This window comes from Aspergillus candidus (assembly GCF_002847045.1).
Source record: "Aspergillus candidus strain CBS 102.13 unplaced genomic scaffold BDW47scaffold_25, whole genome shotgun sequence".
Classification (NCBI taxonomy): domain Eukaryota; kingdom Fungi; phylum Ascomycota; class Eurotiomycetes; order Eurotiales; family Aspergillaceae; genus Aspergillus; species Aspergillus candidus.
In genome coordinates, this window is record NW_020194030.1 from 358,430 (window position 1) to 375,433 (window position 17,004).

Here is a 17,004-nt window from a genome sequence, read left to right on the forward strand (position 1 = left end):
ATGGTCACTGTTAGTAGTACAGTAGTATAGTAAGTACCTCATGAGTAGACAACTGGCTCGTGGGTATATCACAGCCTGATTAAAGTACAAGACACTATCTCTACAGTATTTACTATCTACCTAACACACCACATACTGAATAAATAGTAAATAGATGAACGTGGATAGAAGTGGATGAATGAGTATGTAATGAGATGATATCAGCAGGCGTAAACGAAGAAAACCTCCCAAACAATTTCTTTCTTCCTTCGTGGAAGGGAAAAGAAAACATGATAGGAATAGAAAACTAGATGTGGAGATTCTAGTTAGATTCAATTGGAGACAGGAAACAAAATGGAAAAGAGACATAATGAAATGAGATAAATGCAGAGACAGGTGAAAAACGGAATGTTTGGGTCTTTGTTCAAATCAAAAAAGTAAACTGAATTGATGATTGGATTCATGGAGCGTCCATTCATTCATTCCCGGGGAGTAATTCACAATAGCTAGTATGGAAAGTAGGAGACAGGTGGTAGGTTGTATGTGGGTAGATGGTAGATGGTAGTACCAGTAGTGAACACCTTACAGGCGCGTGACAAAGGAAATAGATAATGACAAAGGAGAAGACGGATTGAAATAGACTGGAATGAAAAGCAGGCAAGGCAATGAGAATAAGGAAAGAAGCAGGTGATGACATGGCAAAGGGTACACCTGTGAGTGTTGTCTCTTGGGAGTGGAAGAGAAAGTCTAGCTCGCTCGCTCGCGATCACTTGATGACACGTTCCTTCGTGAACGGAAAACAAGTATTAAGCAAGTAATAAAATAATAATAGTAGTAATAATAATCAGATAGAAGAGAACCGAGTTGAATCAAAAGACACGCGCAGAGGGCTTGATTAATGACAAGTAGGTTGTTTCCTCGCTTGCCAATTCGGAATATTCGCAGTTTGATGAAAGGATATGCAAGAAACGGTCACACCAACGCCATCCTCACGGGCACATATCCAGTTCATGTCAATGAAAGAAGACAAGGAAAAATGAAATGAAGGGGAATAGGATAAAGAAGGAAGAACGATCAACGAATTGGAAACAGTAGAAATGACAAGCCAAGTGAACCTCGGAACTGTACAAATCAAGGGTATATGAGATATGAACTAGAAACCATCGGACTTGTTTATAAGCCCTCTCCGGTACCGGTCTCGACCCCCTCGGTGGAATACGAAATACTTGGATCAAATCCGAATCCTGCCGTATCCGCATCCGTGTTCAGGAACGTGTCGAAGTCGAAATTCTCCAGGATGTCCGGGTTCTCCAAGGCGCTGAAGTCGAGGTTGAAAGCAGATGACTGGGTGGGTTAGTAGGAAGAACAAAGAAGAAGATAGAAGGAAAGATAGCCACATAGGGAGACCTACATCAGTCATGTTGATATCATTAAACGGCTGTTGCGGGTTCTGGTCGAGCGGGGGTTGTTGGACCAGCGGCTGGGGCGCTGGGGCCGACGTGGGCTGCGGTGCCGCGGCCGTCGTGGCGTTCGCCCCGGTCTTGTTAAACGAGTTGGGATGCTGAGGGGTGATGGGGGTGGGCGGAGTAGGCGTGGGTGGATGCTCGGCTTCAGAGGATGGAGTGGCCGCGGTATTCGCATTGGCAGCGGCAGCGGCTTGTTTCTTCGGTCGCTAGTAACCAAACGTTTAACTTCAAGTCCGGGGATTGCAAGGGGAAGCCCACGATGAAAGGAAGTTGAGGGGGAGGTGTGCAAGTTACTTACCTTGCGGGTCGTGTCATCTTTGCCCTTCTTGCCCTTCTGTGCCGGCTTGGTGGCCTGCTGGGGCGTGGGAGGGGCGGCGGCACCGGTCTGGGGTGACGGAGGTTGGGCGCGACCAGCGTTGGCTCCCGCGGCGGGAGGCGCCTGGGGCGGAGGCATCGGGTTGCGATCCTGGGGAGTGCCGGTGGTCTGCGATTGGGTCGCGGGCGACTGATGCGGCGCCATGGGCTGCCCCTGGGGTCCGCCCTGCTGTGGCTGCCAGCTGGGCACGCGCGCCCCAGCCCCCGCGGAGATCGGCTGCCCCATCTGGGGCCCACTAAAGGATGGGTTGGAGCTAGGGGGCCGCATACCGTTGGGACCGACCATGCCGTCCGGCATGCCCTTCATGAAGAAGGACGGGCCGCCGGCCATGTCCGGGGGCATCTGGCCGGGGTTGAAATTCATCGAGGCCGGGGATCCGCGGCCCTGGGCCATGGGGTCGGCGGTGCTCGGGGAACCGGGGAGACCGGTCTGCGGGATCTTCGGGGTGGCCCTCTTCATCTGTTCGCTGGGGTTGGGGGACGCGCCCGCCCGACTGCCCTGGGGGGAGGTGCCCGGTGGCAACCCCTGCTGCTGCCCAGGCATCGGCTGGCCGTCAGGACGGGCCATGCTGTCCTGCTCTTGACGAGCCATCATCAGACGCCGCTTGTTCTGCTGCTCCAGGAGCATGAGCTGCATCTGATAATCCTGGAGAGCATGGTTCCAGGGCTGACTGCCGGGGGTCGGCATCCCCGCGCGGACCTGGTTCATCTGGCCGTTCGGATAGTATTCGCCACCGTTCATGTACATACCCTGGTTGTCGGCCATCGGGACCAGGTCCGTCTGGTTCGCCATGACACCGGGATTCATCATGCCATTGGGCATTGCCTGGTTATTCATTGCTGAGCGTGAGTGGTGTAGAGCCAGGTTCTGAGCATATACCTGGATTGATTTCTGCTGCGCGGCAGGTCCCGACTGCTGGAACGCCTGCTGGAACTGCGCGGGGTTCATGCGCGGGTTGAGGGCGCCGTTCTGCATCAGCAGCGCCTGCGGGTTCGGTTGACCGGGCATGCCCTGCGCCTGGCCGCGTCCGTTGGGAGCCAGCTGCTGACCGTTCATATGGCCGCTTTCCAGGCGCGGTCGCTTGGACGGAGAGGGGGCGTTGTCGGTGGAGGCGGGCGACTGGGGGCGGTGGCCGTTCATATCCATATCCGATTGCTCTCTCTGCATTTGGTGCATCATTTGGACTTGCTGCTGGTTCTTCTGCAGGTTGACCATTTGCTGCTGGGAGCTGATATCTAATTAGCTTGTGGACACACACACATCGGTATGACACCCAAAAGATAGGCGCACGACATAGAGAGAGAGAGAGAGAGAGAGAGAGAAACGTACAGGCCGGACTGGTTGTTCTGCAGGACAGTTTTCTGGAGGTTGGGAACGACACCGTTCCGGCGAACGTTGAGTTGGCCCATCTGACCGGGCATCATCTGGGGTTGGCGTAAAAACTGGTTATGCTGCTGTTCCCGCATGCGCATAATATTCTACATCACCGTCAGAAATCCAGAGTCCGACACGAGAAAAGCGGACGTACCTGTGTATGCTGAAGATAATTTTTCACATCGTTGCTATTCCCCTTCTTGCGCTGGGCCCAGAAGAAATCCCAGAAAAGACTGAACCAGTCGAGGAGGAAGGCAGATTGTTGGCTCTCGCTGGCCAGGTTGGGTCGGGGGAGATCATCGGGGACTTTGATCTTTTCCCCGTCCTTGCCGTCGGTCATCATTCCGTCCCCTTCGATGCCGTTGGCGTCAGCATCACGACGGTGACCGGGACTCGTCTTTATAGGAGGTTCGGTGTTCAACTTGATGGACTCGTCCTTGACCAAGGCTCTGGCACAGTCATGATAGCCGCGCTTCAAGAAATAATCATAGATGTAGGTGTTGAGGTTGACGATCATGGTCTCGGGGATAGCATTGATGTTTCCATCGTTCCGGGGGGGGGCGGAACCGTTGTTCATCATGGGGACGCCGCCGACGGGGCCCCCTACCCCGGAATTCATCCCAGCCATGTTGATCTGGTTCATCGGTGGCACTTGCGGGTTTCAGCCACCCTCAGCTAGTGCTTGTGCTCGATGGGGAAGCGTCGAGAATTAAACAACTTCAACGCGCATCCACCGTCTCGCGGCGAGGGAGCTCACCACAAGGCAAAGGCGAGGCGCGCGTAGTGATCGACGAACTCCAAGTAAGGCGAAGAGAAGGAATCGAAAAGGGAGATTTGATAATAAAAAAAAATGCCAACGGGACGAGGGACACGTTAGCGCGAGGGGGTCGGGCAGATCTGACGCGAGAACTAAAGGGTATATAAGCCTCAGGCAACGTTTCAGGGTGGACGGGCGTCCAGGTGGCCCCAGTGGCCCCATCGGTTGACGACAACACATCGGGACGATACAGGGAAGAGAGAGGGGGTGTGGTGAATACTCACATGACCAGACCGGGGGGAGTTTCTCTTGTTCGAGAGACCCGTATCAAAGCGAAGCATCCGCCGCTGTCGCTATCAAAGCGCAGATTGGGGATGATCGGGCGCGTTCTGGCACGGGAGATTTCACGGCACGGACAGACACGATCGGTCGGACCGGATACTCCAGTAGAGGTTTGCGATGAAGGGTGGGGGGAGGAGTATGGGATATAACTAGAGGGGGAGGGGTGGAGGAGAGGAGTGGGCGGCGACAAGCGACCCAAGGCGAGTGGAAAAAGGACGGGGGGGAAAGAGGCGGCGTTTAGGAGAGGACGGGTGGGCCAAGGCAGATTTGATGGCCACCACGAGGGGGGGGGTATTTGCAAGATGGAAAGGAACAGGGAACTTTTGGGAGGCGAAAGAGAAGAGGGAAAAGAAAAAGACCAAGGTATCTTACAAAGACCTTTGTCAAAAGTAAAAAGCAGTGGTAGTGAACCGACGAGAGAGTCGGGGATGGGAGGGAGGGGAGGAGAGAGGCAAGAAGGAGTGTAGGTGTAGCGGTGGATCTTGAGGAGTGTCTGGGCTGGAGTGAATCAATCCTCTTTCTTTCTCTCTTTCTCTCTGTCTCTCTCTCTCTCTCTCTTTCTCACTTACTCTCACTCTCGTTCTTTCTGCTCCGTCACGGGAAGTCGCTTGTTCGGCTCGGATTATCTGTTCGGACGGGGCTGGGAGGTGCGGAGTCCTGCGTATTCCTCAGCATGGACAGAACAGAACACAACAAAACAGTCGCCAAATTACCAGAAAAAAAATAGGAAAAATGATAGAAATCAATCCAAGAAGAATCATAAGTGACGGATGATGTGTAGGATCTTTTGAGATATTTCTGATCAAATCAATCCGTTGACCAAGATTGGTAGAGGCGGAAATCAAGTGGCAGGATACCGTACCATACATGCGCGCCTGTAATGTATGTAATTTACTTGGTATCGCAGAATCTTCTCCCACCGGATATACAGTATGCAGTATACGGTACGGTTACATAGTATATATCTATCGTCTTCATCCTTGATTCTTATTGATACTACTGTCATTGTTGTTGTTCTTATTTGGATTGTATGATTTTGTATTGATGACTGATATTTATATACTGGTCAAGATGAAGAAGACAATAATATGGACAGATCATCACTACAATCCGACCAGTCCCAGATGATGTATCAACTGAGTGATCCTTCTTACTCTATGGACAGCTCATCTCTACTGTGTGTCACGTGTCATCAATCCCCATCACTACCTAACTTGGACTGTTTGGATCCTATATTACAAGAATGTAAGAGATAGATGTATATGACAACATGCCATCTGTGTTTAACAACCCTAACTCCTCTGTATACAGTGACAGGTTCCCCAGATCAATCGATATATAAACTTCGGTAGGGCGATCAGCTAGCTGGAATGGGATGATCCTTCGGCTTTCCCGCTCTTGAGATTCTATCCTGGCCCACTATCTTAGTAGTCATTGATCTGTTACTCTCATACTGCTAATACTGTTATTACCTGTCACTATCAATCACCACTCTGTTTATTCTATCCAGGCTTTGGGATGAATGTGTATTCACTCATTGTAGGTGTATCTACATACCGTACAATGTACATTGAGTAGAACAATGATCCTGTCTACCGTTATACTACTACCTAGTGGTTCTGGTTATATAGAATCTATGCATAGATTCGTACAATCGGAAAAATATGGGTGTATTACTTTGTTCCTGTCGTAGAGCTTGTTGCATGGTGGAGACGGGATAGAATAACCTACGTCTCCACCATGGCTTCCGTCTCCTCAACACTGTATATATCAATTTCCCTTCGACCAGCAACCGCCAGCCACCGAGCATATCAATCAGGTACGCCCTGAATAACCACCGAATGACTATAATCCTTTATACCTATTCATCCCATCTACCCGTTATACCCTTGAAATTACGTTTGATTGATTTATACGTCTTGCTCTGCAATAACGTAGATACACATATACGGAGGTAGATCCCAAACGCCGGTCACGCCAATCCAAGAAATTCCACCCCCTCTATTCCTCCTCCGGTGGCATCTCGTCCTCGATATATCTCACAAGCGAGACCCGCATCTCCGTCGTATCGTCCCCGCGCAACACGTCGCTCACAAACCGCGCCTCGACTTGCATTTGCACCTGAATCGTATTAGCCATCATTCCACAATCTCCGGTGTCCATCCAGTCCGTAGACAAGACATACCATCTCCAAAGCACCACGCAGTACACCGCACAAAATGTTCGAAAACCACAATTCATCCTGCGCCCTCCCGTCATCTGGTAACTCCACAAAGTCCGCCAGGGGGTTCTCGTCGAAGATGAGCGAGAACTGGTTATTGTCGCTCGTCCAGTTGGTCACGTTGGGCGAGATGTTGAGGAAGATCTTGAATCCAACCTAGTCCACGGATCATGTGTCAGAAAAACGAATCTAGCCCACCACTCTAATCCATCAGGGGTAGATACCGCATACCTTCGAGATCATATCGGCCGTGTCCCGGAAATTCGCACACCGGCCCGCTCCCGTCTTCGCCAGGAAGTCCTCAATGAGGCGCATCCCGATGTTGTAGCCCATCTTCTCCAGCTGTCGGTTTACCTCCTGGTAATTGCTATCGTAGTCTTGGCATAGCTGCGCGACGATTGTGCCGTAGGTGAGCGTCACCAGCTCCGCGTTGACCTTGTCAACCCGTGTTCTGCGTCTGTCAGTCATCGTCCATCCGCTTCTGGTCACATTGTCGGATCGGGTGTCGGGTCGGTGCTGTTCCGCTTACTGACTTCCATAATCTGGGGCATGATGTGTTAGCAGGCATCCATCAATTAACGCATTCTGTAAACTTACTCTTCGCCGATTCTCGACGTCTTAGTTGCAGATGACATCTTTGCAAAATATCTTGTGTAATCCCACTCTTCAGTAAAGCGATGGTAAAACTGAACAAACAACTGTTTACAACATGCTCCCCGCTCGAGTCGGTGGATCGGGGGGTTCGGAGGGCGGAGCTTCTCGCGCTTGGTGGACCACCGTCGGGCGTCTAGCGCGGCTAGCGGAATCCAACATCCAAAGAACATCCACACGGCTCACATGTCTGCAGGGTATTTTCTACTCGACACAGCACTCGATCGCAACTCTTTGTACCATATCTACATAATAACCATATCTATTCTTCTCGCTATATACCGCTCGATTCCGTGTTTGTTTCCCGCCAATCCCACATCGGCGAAATGTCCGGAGAGAAACGGCCTGCTCAAGAGGCCTTCGGGTCGGCGAACCAGCTTGTCGTGAAGCGCAAGAAGTCCGATGGGGATTTGAATACTGGTTCGGCTGTTGTGAAGGGATCATCGCAGAATGGGGCTCTTATTCAATCGGTAGGTTTCCTCTACGCTGACAGGGGAGCTTGACTCCGGTTCTTTGCTGATCGTGCTCGCAGGTCCCCCGCACCAGTGGGCTCGACGCGCCGATTATGGAATTGACGGGTATGTTTGTTCTGCGGATATCTTGAGAGATGGTAAGCTAACAATGTGGCAGGCCATTCCGGTGAAGTCTTCGCCGTGCGATTCGATCCTTCTGCGCAGCACATCGCATCCGGTTCGATGGATAGGTCCATCCGTATGTCACTCCACGATACCGCCCACCAGATTCGAGCTAACTAGGATCGATTGCAGTACTTTGGAATACATACGGGCAGTGTGAAAACTTTGGCGTTCTATCGGGCCATCGCGGCGCGGTCCTCGATCTACAATGGTCGCGAGATTCGAAATCGTTATTTTCCGCCTCCGCGGATATGACACTTGCAAGCTGGGATTTGGAGACCGGGCAAAGGATTCGTCGCCACGAGGGCCACGAGGAAATCATTAACTCTTTGGACATCAGCAAACGAGGCCAGGAACTGCTGGTCAGCGCAAGCGACGACGGCACCATCGGGATCTGGGATCCCCGACAAAAGGAGGCCATTGACTACCTGGAAACGGAGCTGCCCGTCACAGCCGCTGCTATGTCGGAGGCAGGAAACGAGATCTACAGCGGTGGAATCGACAACACTATACATGTGTGGGATCTGCGGAAGAAGTCCGTGGCTTACTCCATGCACGGCCACGCCGATACCATCACTTCGCTTGAGATTTCGCCCGACTCCCAGACTTTATTGTCCAACTCGCATGATTCGACGGTACGGACATGGGATATCCGGCCGTTTGCGCCTGCCAATCGGCACGTCAGGACATTTGACGGTGCCCCGATCGGTCTCGAGAAGAACCTCATCCGGGCTAGCTGGGACCGCTCGGGTGCCAAGATTGCTGCAGGAAGCGGAGACCGGAGCGTTGTGGTGTGGGACTCCAAGACCGGGAAGTTATTGTACAAGCTTCCTGGGCATAAGGGGACTGTTAATGATGTGCGGTTCTCGCCGAACAACGAGCCTATCAGTAAGTCTTGCCTGTTTTTAAACTGTTGTTCCATCTTTCCCTACTTCCCATGCTAATAATCCCAGTTGTCTCTGGCTCGTCTGATCGGACTCTCATGCTTGGTGAACTGGGCAAGTGAACATATTTTCCCACCATATCATCTGAACTGTCGGTCTACCACACTGTCTAGTCACACAAGTATTTTGAAGTCCCAGTCTCAGACGCAGTAAACCTCGAATGTTGCGACCAGGGAGGTGGCCATTCTCAGTCATACAACCGGGAACCCTGTCAGTCAGTGCCACATTACATGCAAGTGGCCTTGTGCGCATCATCTCGCGTGCAAGTCGGACTCTGTCGAGTCATCAACGGTTTCAGCGGACCTGGAAACGGAGTCAGGGTATTGCAATTCATGCGGGAGAAAATACGGGTCGAGTTTATCAGCATTGAGTGTTTCATGTAATCATATCTTCCCATATTTTGACCATGTCTGGGATTAATTTAGGGCATGTGGCGAATAACAACATCATCTGTCCAAGTGCCTACTCAGTCGCAGTCTCAGTAGATCCCTGCTAGTTAGTAGCTGAGAACCCTTCATGGCGCCCCTCATGATTGATCTCAAGCTTAGACCGAAATCCGAAACACGGACCGACTAGTAGGTAGGAGGTATACGTATCAGGTCAGAGTGGGTCTTCTCCTGACTGCAACCAATACTGTCTGCTGTCTAGTATCTACTACGTCGGAATCCTACAACACCGAGTCACTACCATTGAATTTCCATCAACAATTGATTCCTGTTGAATTGGAAAGGATAATCAACTTCAAGGGAAGCAGAAACCACCCTATCCTGCGTACAGGTCAAATGAATCCAAGGCCAAGCTGCGTAGGGTGATGTGCAGGAGTCTGGACCGGCAAACGTGGGTCAATCAGGGGAGAAACTAAGAGGCAAATGGAGTAGTTCGTCCTACCTGTCTCCTTATAATAATAGATATGAGAGCACTCGAATAGGAACCAGGATCAGGATCAATGGATCGCGATCATATTGGTTTCGTGTGGGCTAAATCGTCCACTAGTTATCTTCCTTCTCAGCTACTTACTGTCTGTTTTGTTCTTTCATCTTCTTCTTCTTCCTCCTCCTCACTCCTTATGATCTGATTGCTGTCGCTCGTTACTTTCACACTACTTTATTGGTCATTCACTGTTGGTAGGACAGTTTCTCTCGTTTATAACTACTTGTTTCTTTGATAATACTTATTATTTTTTAACGTCTACAAGGCGGCCTGGTGCCCCTTAATTCTTACCTGCATATCCTGTATACTCTCTTTTTTATTTTTGAAGTTATCGCTACCAAGCTTCCAGCTTTGTCTCTCGACTCTTTATTTGTTACGCCCGCGCATCCTCCTTTTCTGGGTCTACCACCTAGAGCCAGCCAATTCGATATAGCACTATGACTGTATAGCAGTGCCAAACCATCCAATCCAATCGCAAACGCGCAGAAACGATTTATAATAGTCGACCCGTCCTCTCTCTCCACGAATCTTATCCGAGGTCTATCTGACTATACTCGCGGATCGTCCAGTCGGAACTCGCATAGTGGACGCCGGACAAGTCATCGCAGACAACCCAACCCGCAGGAAACATTCAAGTCGGGTGGATCGTTGGGATATGTTGACGCCTTGAGACTGGTACCAGCGCGCCTCATAGTGGATGCTTGGAGCTAGAAGGGAAAGAGGTCATCTTCAACTCTATTGCCTGGCGGTCCAAATGCTATTCCGTGGTTGAAAGGCTATTGTTTTATTCGACATGGAATCGGCTTCCCTGCCTCAGCCTTCGCCGTCGTATTCGTCTCCTGCGGCTTCTCGCACGCTGCCTACTCATGTTCTCGAAATCGACGACAATGATACCCATACCGGTGGAAATTCTCGAAGTGGCCGCCGCAGTGGCGCGGGACTCGCAGGTCTGAGAGGTCGTGTCGAGGATCGAATATCGAGATCTATGCTGTCGTCGCCTCGTCCGGTCGTTGATACCAACCCCACGGCTGATGGGCCACGAGGTCCTTACGCTCAACTCGACTATCAGCCGACTGCAGACAGCAATCGTGGTGGTGTTCGACAACGTCCGGTGGGATGGTGGGGGCATTTCGCACACTGGTGGCGCGAACTATTGAGCCTCGACTCGCCTTACCGGTCGTCTGGCTCCATCCTGCGGGCAAAGGCATACAGAAAGAAGCTCATCACCCTTGTCGCTTCGGCGGCTTTCCTCATTGTCGTCCTCGCAGTCTGTAGGTGAACCCCGAATCTGTGACACTCACTTTATTCTGACAAAAAACAGTCCTGGCATTCTCGGTCGCCAACTCCAACCTCGGCCAGGAGCTCTACATCCTCTTGATATTCATGCTCCTGATCCTGTCGATTGTCTTCTTCCACTCATTGATCCGCTTCTTCATGGCTATCGGGCGAGGGTCACAGCTCACCGGTAATCACATACCGCACAATGTAGGACCATCTGGTTACGCCCAGCCAGAGCGGCCCATCCCCGTCGTTCTCGCGGGAGACGAAGAGCTCCTAGCAGAGAGCCATCGTTCCGCCCAAGAAAAAGTCCCTCCCCCTCCACCGGCCTACGGTCTCTGGAGAAGTAGCGTGGTAAGTACCAGCCTCAAGTGCCGTTCTTCCAGCCAGTAGCTCACTATTTTTGCAGAGAATCAACCCCGATCTGCTGTATTGGCAGCGTGTGGAGGAGCGCGCGCGCTCATCCAAAAAGGCGGATAGAGCCTCGAGAGGTGCAAATAAGACCACTGCGCCCCGGCCTCCTAGCTATACCTCTGACGATGGGATCGACTATGTGGTTGACGCGCAACCTCGGTCGCTGGCGCAACAGCCTGGGTCTGAAGATTCGGTGCGCCACTAGCCCTCAGTGCGTATTTGGTTACTCGACCTCTTCTATCTCAGCTTTTCCATCATCAGAGGCGTTCTGTCATTTCCTTGGGACTTCTCGATATCATATTTAAGAACGGCGTTGGCATTTGCATAGATATAGCGATGATTTCTATGTAGCGTTATTGAATTTGCTTGATATTATCGATAAAATGACAGGATCATTTCCGGTCAATATAAAAACATATAAGTAAAATTGCGAATCAACATAAGTAGCAGAGAGCCAAAGTGGATCGTGCATGACATCTGCGGCGGAATGACATATCTGGCCTGGCCTGCTTCGGTTCCGCTACCCCATTCAATCTCACGTGCGACGGCGTTGCTCTCCCCCTCCAACTACCTCGCCAACTTCCCCGGATTTGAAGCTTCCTATTGTGACGGACGACGAACTCTTTCTTAGACATTTTCGTGTCCGGATCCCATGCCTCCTGTGGCCGTCTCGCGTCTGCGGTAATGCGCTCGGGATGTTGGTGGTGTCGGATGTGCGACCTCCCTTCCTCATGGATGATGACCTGGATCTTGCTGCTGTCGCTATGGCTTGGTTTGGCTCAGGGTATGAGGACGGAGCAGATTAGGGAGTTGCGGTATGTTGCTATTAATCTATTGTGTCCTGGCTTCCTGGCCACGGTGGCCTCTGATTTTGTGTCTTATCTAACCACGCGGTCTCTAGAAAGGAAACCCAACATCTATTCTACCACGGATACGACAATTATATGAAATACGCATTCCCCGAAGACGAACTGCGCCCGCTGACCTGCACTCCGTTGACGCGCGACCGTGACTCTCCCGGCAATGCCGCCTTGAACGATGTCCTAGGGAACTATTCCCTGACGTTGATCGACAGCCTGTCGTCCCTGGCCATTCTCGCCTCGGATCCCGAGGATGGCGCGCACGCTTGGACGCACTTTCAAAATGGGATACAGGACTTTGTTCGGCTGTATGGGGATGGGTCTGATGGCCCTGGTGGCCAGGGCGAGAAGGCAAGAGGCTTTGATCTGGATAGCAAAGTCCAGGTGTTTGAGACGGTCATTAGAGGATTAGGTGCGCCTCGCCCTGGAATTGATGGAATTCACGGCTTATCCCTAACATGAGTACTTCTACAGGCGGGCTGTTGAGCGCTCATCTTTTTGCCGTCGGCGATCTACCTATCACAGGATACCATCCTCCGGAGATGGAGGCTGCGTTCGCGAAGGCGTGGGACAAGACGGAGTTTCCTGATGGTCAACACGGTATTCAGTGGGAGAATGGGTTTGTTTATGATGGCCAATTTCTGCGCCTTGCGATGGATCTAGCGAATCGCATTATCCCCGCATTCTACACCGACACCGGCCTTCCTTACCCTCGAGTCAATTTGAGGTACGGCGTGCAGCGACATCCCTTTTACGCGAACTCTCCCCTGAATGCAGATCGAACTTGTGGGGGTGCGGAACCTTGTCCGAAATCTCGCCGGTTCGGGACGTCAGCAGAGACAACGGAATCTTGCAGCGCAGGCGCTGGGAGTTTGGTCTTGGAGTTTACGGTGTTGAGCAGGCTCACGGGTGATGGGCGGTACGAGGAGATGGCAAAGCGAGCCTTCTGGGCGGTTTGGAAGAGGAGGAGTGAGATTGGGCTGATTGGCAATGCTATTGATGTGGAGTCGGGCCGGTGGATTCACTCTTATACGGGGGTACGTCAATTCCACAATCGCGCACTCGTATTTGGAGCTAATAGGTCGGTGCGCAGATCGGTGCAGGCGTCGATAGCTTTTTTGAGTACGCGGTCAAGTCTTACGTCCTGCTGTCCTCGGGAGAGCGTCCCCCGCACGACCCCCATAGCCCTTGGCATCCCCTAGATGATTATTTTCCGCCCTTAGACGAGTACGAACACTCGGCAGAGGCTTTCTTAGACGTGTGGCATGCCTCGCACGCGTCTATCAAACGCCACCTCTACCGAGGCGAAGGCTACCAGCATCCGCACCTGATCCAGGGAGACGCCTTCACAGGTGCCACACGCGCGTACTGGATAGACAGCTTGAGCGCATTCTACCCCGGTCTGCTCACCCTGTCCGGGGATCTGGACGAGGCGATAGGCATCCACCTGTTGACGACGGCGATATGGACCCGGTTCTCGGGCCTCCCTGAGAGATGGAACGTTGCTACCGGCAATATTGAAGGGGGGCTTACATGGTACGGTGGCCGGCCCGAGTTTATCGAGTCCACGTATTACCTCTATCGGGCTACGAAAGATCCGTGGTACTTGCATGTCGGGGAGATGGTGCTGCGGGACTTGAAACGGCGGTGTTGGACCAAGTGTGGGTTGGCGGGCATTCACGACGTCCGGAATGGTGAACTCAGCGACAGGATGGAGAGCTTCTTTATAGGAGAGACTGCCAAGTACATGTTCCTGATGTACGAGCCAGAACACCCTCTCAACCACATGGACCAGCCGTTTGTCTTTTCTACGGAGGCGCATCCGTTGATTATACCGAAGAGCGCAAAGTCGCCGTCATCCAAGCCGGAGCGGCAGCCAAGCGACTATCCCGCCAACCCCCCGGTCTGCCAGACGGCACCTGTGCCCCCGACGTTCGGTCTCTCGTCAACCGCAGCCCGTCCGGACGTCTTCCACGCCGCGAGTCTAGCTCGGCTTCATTTAATGCCTAGCCGGGGCCCGGTAGAGGGGCCTCTACTGGACTACGCCATGGATCACCCGCGGGTGTCGCTCTCAGACCTGACGTCACCCACCAACTACACCTTCTTCCCATGGACACTCCCCCCCGAGCTAGTGCCCGTCAACGCCACCAGCTCGCCCATGAACATCCGTCCAACCCTCGACATCTCCTTCCCCAGTATCCCCGGCATGCTCCTAGGCAGCGGGTCATTGGAACGCGTCCGAGATGGCATTCTCATCAAAACCGTAGGGGGACTCCGTCTGAGCATGGTGCGGGACGTCCCTTCGTCATCCGGGCACCCCCACCACGGAGACGAATACCGAGTGCAGGTGATCAACAACGTGCCCCTTGGCAAAGATGAGAAGGTATATCTCTCGCGGGACGTCACATTCGACGTCCTCGATCCCACCGATCCAAACTTCACCCGCATCCACGACTTTGCCATGGTTGACATCGTCATTGACGTCCTCCCAGAGCCTATCGCCCGTCGAGGAAATTATTCAGGAGATTCTCGCGCTCCAGCTGCAGGAGGTCGCGGAGCAGATCCTGCTGTTTCCAGATCTTCCCCAGCCGACGGCGACAAGCCCGCAACCCCCGACCCATCCGTCTCCGGGATGAGAACCGTCCTATCAAACCTCTTCAACTCCGTCTCCTCCCTCCTCAGAGATGACACCCCCACCGGCGGCGCCCCGGCCCAAAACACATCTCCCCTACGACTAAGCCTCCCGGCCTCAATATCCACAGGGCTCGGATCCACCCCGTTCCCAGACGTGGAAGACGCACTCACCTTCTCGGCAACAGGAGAAATCTCCAAGCGCCGCCTCCCCTGGTCAAGCATCTACTTCGCCGACGACGACCTCTGCGACAGCCGCATCCCGCGCGACGTCACACAGAACCACCAAGTCCTGGTCGTCCGCCGCGGCGGGTGCAGCTTCTCGCACAAGTTGCGCAACATCGCCGCCTATCCGCCGTCGCGACGTGCACTGAAACTCGTGATCGTCGTCAGCGACGAAGAGCCGGTCTCAGTACCACCAGGGGAGCCAGCCCTGCACTTCGGGCTGGCCGCCATACGCGCCGAACCGTACCTTGCTCGTCCGCGTCTGGAAGAACTGCAGATGACGGCTGGGGGCATCCCCCGACGCCATCTTATCAGTATGGTTATGGTTGGGGGTGGCGCGGAGACGTTTGAGCTGCTGAGGAGGGCGAGGGGCGTTGGTGTGAAAAGACGGTATACGGTGCAGTCGCAGGGGGTGCCGATTAAGAATGTGTATGTAGTTTAATACTTTATTTTGTAAGTAGGTGTTTTAGAGGACTGGCTCTTGGTCAGTTTTTGATTGTAATATGTACTATATGACTATACACAGATCTATACAACATATATGGTACTCCGTATATGTAGGTATATCATGAGTGACCAGAGAATGAACCATAAGAAGTAAGAAGAATGCCGCTTTCGGCCCGGAAACTCAACCATGGAATGGAATTCTTTTCCTTTTCTTTTCCCCTCTTCCCCACATGACTTGGATCCACTGTTCCTTGGCCTCTTTTGTGTCTCTGTTTCTGTCCCTGTTGCCACTCATACACACACTCTCTTACTTTCTCTCTCTTAGTGTACTGTATACACTCTTACAACTCTCCCTTATACACGCCTACCTTTTACAAACACAACACAACACAACACAACCTACCAACCCCCAACCTACCTACCTCTCCCCCTCAACATAAACCATAAACCATAAACCATAAACCACAACAATGCATCTCAAAGAAACCGAGTCCTCCCCAGGCAGCATCCCAGCGCCCGAAGACCTTCAATCCTCCAACCTAAACATAACCCTCACCCACAAACCCACCACCACCCCATCCTCCCCACCGTCCTCCCCCCCACAACAAAAAGAGAAGCAACGCCCCCTCTACTTCGCCTACGGCTCCAACCTCTCCCCCACCCAAATGCGCCACCGCTGCACCCAAAACCCCACCCGCAGCAGCCACCCCGTCGCAATAGCCTCCCTCCCGCACTGGCGCTGGCTGATCTGCGAAAGCGGGTACGCGAACGTCATCCCGCCGTCTTCCCTGCGCGTCGGGAAACAGATCTCCGAGGGGGAGAAGGTCCCCGTGTCCGGTGAAGAAGACGCCGTGTTCGGCGTGCTGTATGATATGGATGTTAGGGATGAGAGGTTGCTGGATGGGTACGAGGGGGTGGATCGCTGTGCGCCTGTGTCGAGGGAGGGGGGGAGGGTTCCGTTGGATGTGAGGCCTAGGGAGCAGGGACGGGGGGATTACAATAAGTGGGTTGTGGGGGCTAGGGTTGTGAGGTGGTTTGATGGGGATGGGGATGCGGATGCGGATAAGGGGGGAGAGGATGAGGTGATGACGTTGGTGTATGTTGATGAGGAGAGGGTCAGGTGTGGGCCGCCTTATAAGGAGTATATTGCGCGCATGAACAGGGCTATCTCTGAGGCGGAGACGTTGGGGTTTCCGGCGAAGTGGGCGGAGGAGGTTATGAGGCCTTATATTCCGAGGGAGTAGGTCGGTACGACTGTTTGCTTTACGGGGAGATCGGTTGAAGAGGCGCATGTTATAGATCAGCCACGGTATTCGTCATTGCTCTTTATCATTATCTATCGTAGGGTAACTCTAGAACATTTCGTTCTGGACACAGCTTCCTTCCAGTCGTTCTTACAACCGTGCTGTTTCTTCAGCCAGTCTCGAACCATACCGAGAGAATGGGAAATGTATCGGATAGGATACATCGAAGG

General features: G+C 52.8%; 6 protein-coding genes across 6 annotated transcripts; 4 read left to right on the plus strand and 2 right to left on the minus strand.

Annotated features, from left to right (window-relative positions):
• Window positions 1–1,152: 1,152 nt before the first annotated feature.
• somA (putative cAMP-dependent protein kinase pathway protein (Som1)) lies at window positions 1,153–3,712 on the minus strand (the record flags this gene model as incomplete). The annotated part of the gene is made up of 5 exons (XM_024815135.1): window positions 1,153–1,323; window positions 1,391–1,651; window positions 1,744–3,049; window positions 3,151–3,299; window positions 3,350–3,712. 5 exons carry the CDS (start codon window positions 3,710–3,712, stop codon window positions 1,153–1,155), a joined length of 2,250 nt encoding a protein of 749 aa, XP_024671732.1.
• Window positions 3,713–6,178: 2,466 nt separating this feature from the next.
• Window positions 6,179–7,260, minus strand: BDW47DRAFT_106693 (TRAPP complex core subunit BET3). Its single transcript, XM_024812827.1, has 5 exons — window positions 7,113–7,260; window positions 7,049–7,057; window positions 6,747–6,966; window positions 6,480–6,671; window positions 6,179–6,415 (listed from the first exon to the last, which is right to left on the minus strand). Exons 1-5 carry the CDS (start codon window positions 7,148–7,150, stop codon window positions 6,296–6,298), a joined length of 579 nt encoding a protein of 192 aa, XP_024671733.1. The 5' UTR covers window positions 7,151–7,260; the 3' UTR covers window positions 6,179–6,295.
• A 122-nt stretch (window positions 7,261–7,382) lies between these two features.
• On the plus strand, window positions 7,383–9,218 carry BDW47DRAFT_106694 (WD40 repeat domain-containing protein). The gene is made up of 5 exons (XM_024812828.1): window positions 7,383–7,636; window positions 7,699–7,744; window positions 7,797–7,877; window positions 7,934–8,689; window positions 8,755–9,218. Exons 1-5 carry the CDS (start codon window positions 7,493–7,495, stop codon window positions 8,805–8,807), a joined length of 1,080 nt encoding a protein of 359 aa, XP_024671734.1. The 5' UTR covers window positions 7,383–7,492; the 3' UTR covers window positions 8,808–9,218.
• A 519-nt stretch (window positions 9,219–9,737) lies between these two features.
• On the plus strand, window positions 9,738–11,765 carry BDW47DRAFT_106695 (uncharacterized protein). The gene is made up of 3 exons (XM_024812829.1): window positions 9,738–10,946; window positions 10,997–11,307; window positions 11,363–11,765. Exons 1-3 carry the CDS (start codon window positions 10,469–10,471, stop codon window positions 11,570–11,572), a joined length of 999 nt encoding a protein of 332 aa, XP_024671735.1. The 5' UTR covers window positions 9,738–10,468; the 3' UTR covers window positions 11,573–11,765.
• Window positions 11,766–11,910: 145 nt separating this feature from the next.
• Window positions 11,911–15,585, plus strand: BDW47DRAFT_106697 (glycoside hydrolase family 47 protein). The gene is made up of 4 exons (XM_024812830.1): window positions 11,911–12,182; window positions 12,269–12,639; window positions 12,702–13,264; window positions 13,321–15,585. Exons 1-4 carry the CDS (start codon window positions 12,052–12,054, stop codon window positions 15,523–15,525), a joined length of 3,270 nt encoding a protein of 1,089 aa, XP_024671736.1. The 5' UTR covers window positions 11,911–12,051; the 3' UTR covers window positions 15,526–15,585.
• A 415-nt stretch (window positions 15,586–16,000) lies between these two features.
• Window positions 16,001–16,774, plus strand: BDW47DRAFT_126178 (gamma-glutamylcyclotransferase family protein; the record flags this gene model as incomplete). The annotated part of the gene is made up of 1 exon (XM_024816511.1): window positions 16,001–16,774. One exon carries the CDS (start codon window positions 16,001–16,003, stop codon window positions 16,772–16,774), a length of 774 nt encoding a protein of 257 aa, XP_024671737.1.
• Window positions 16,775–17,004: the final 230 nt, after the last annotated feature.

Excerpts from the sequence above, each read along its gene's own strand:
- BDW47DRAFT_106693 (XM_024812827.1), bottom strand. The coding sequence starts at position 7,150 with ATGTCATCTGCAACTAAGACGTCGAGAATCGGCGAAGA. Across the intron at positions 6,672-6,746 it reads CGGCCGATATGATCTCGAAG|GTTGGATTCAAGATCTTCCT; the intron begins GTATGCGGTATC and ends TCCGTGGACTAG. Across the intron at positions 6,416-6,479 it reads TGCGTGGTGCTTTGGAGATG|GTGCAAATGCAAGTCGAGGC; the intron begins GTATGTCTTGTC and ends AATACGATTCAG.
- BDW47DRAFT_106694 (XM_024812828.1), top strand. The coding sequence starts at position 7,493 with ATGTCCGGAGAGAAACGGCCTGCTCAAGAGGCCTTCGGGTCGGCGAAC. Across the intron at positions 7,637-7,698 it reads ATGGGGCTCTTATTCAATCG|GTCCCCCGCACCAGTGGGCT; the intron begins GTAGGTTTCCTC and ends TCGTGCTCGCAG. Across the intron at positions 7,878-7,933 it reads TTCGATGGATAGGTCCATCC|TACTTTGGAATACATACGGG; the intron begins GTATGTCACTCC and ends GATCGATTGCAG.
- BDW47DRAFT_106695 (XM_024812829.1), top strand. The coding sequence starts at position 10,469 with ATGGAATCGGCTTCCCTGCCTCAGCCTTCGCCGTCGTATTCGTCTCCT. Across the intron at positions 10,947-10,996 it reads CATTGTCGTCCTCGCAGTCT|TCCTGGCATTCTCGGTCGCC; the intron begins GTAGGTGAACCC and ends GACAAAAAACAG. Across the intron at positions 11,308-11,362 it reads GTCTCTGGAGAAGTAGCGTG|AGAATCAACCCCGATCTGCT; the intron begins GTAAGTACCAGC and ends CTATTTTTGCAG.
- BDW47DRAFT_106697 (XM_024812830.1), top strand. The coding sequence starts at position 12,052 with ATGCGCTCGGGATGTTGGTGGTGTCGGATGTGCGACCTCCCTTCCTCA. Across the intron at positions 12,183-12,268 it reads GAGCAGATTAGGGAGTTGCG|AAAGGAAACCCAACATCTAT; the intron begins GTATGTTGCTAT and ends CGCGGTCTCTAG. Across the intron at positions 12,640-12,701 it reads GACGGTCATTAGAGGATTAG|GCGGGCTGTTGAGCGCTCAT; the intron begins GTGCGCCTCGCC and ends GTACTTCTACAG.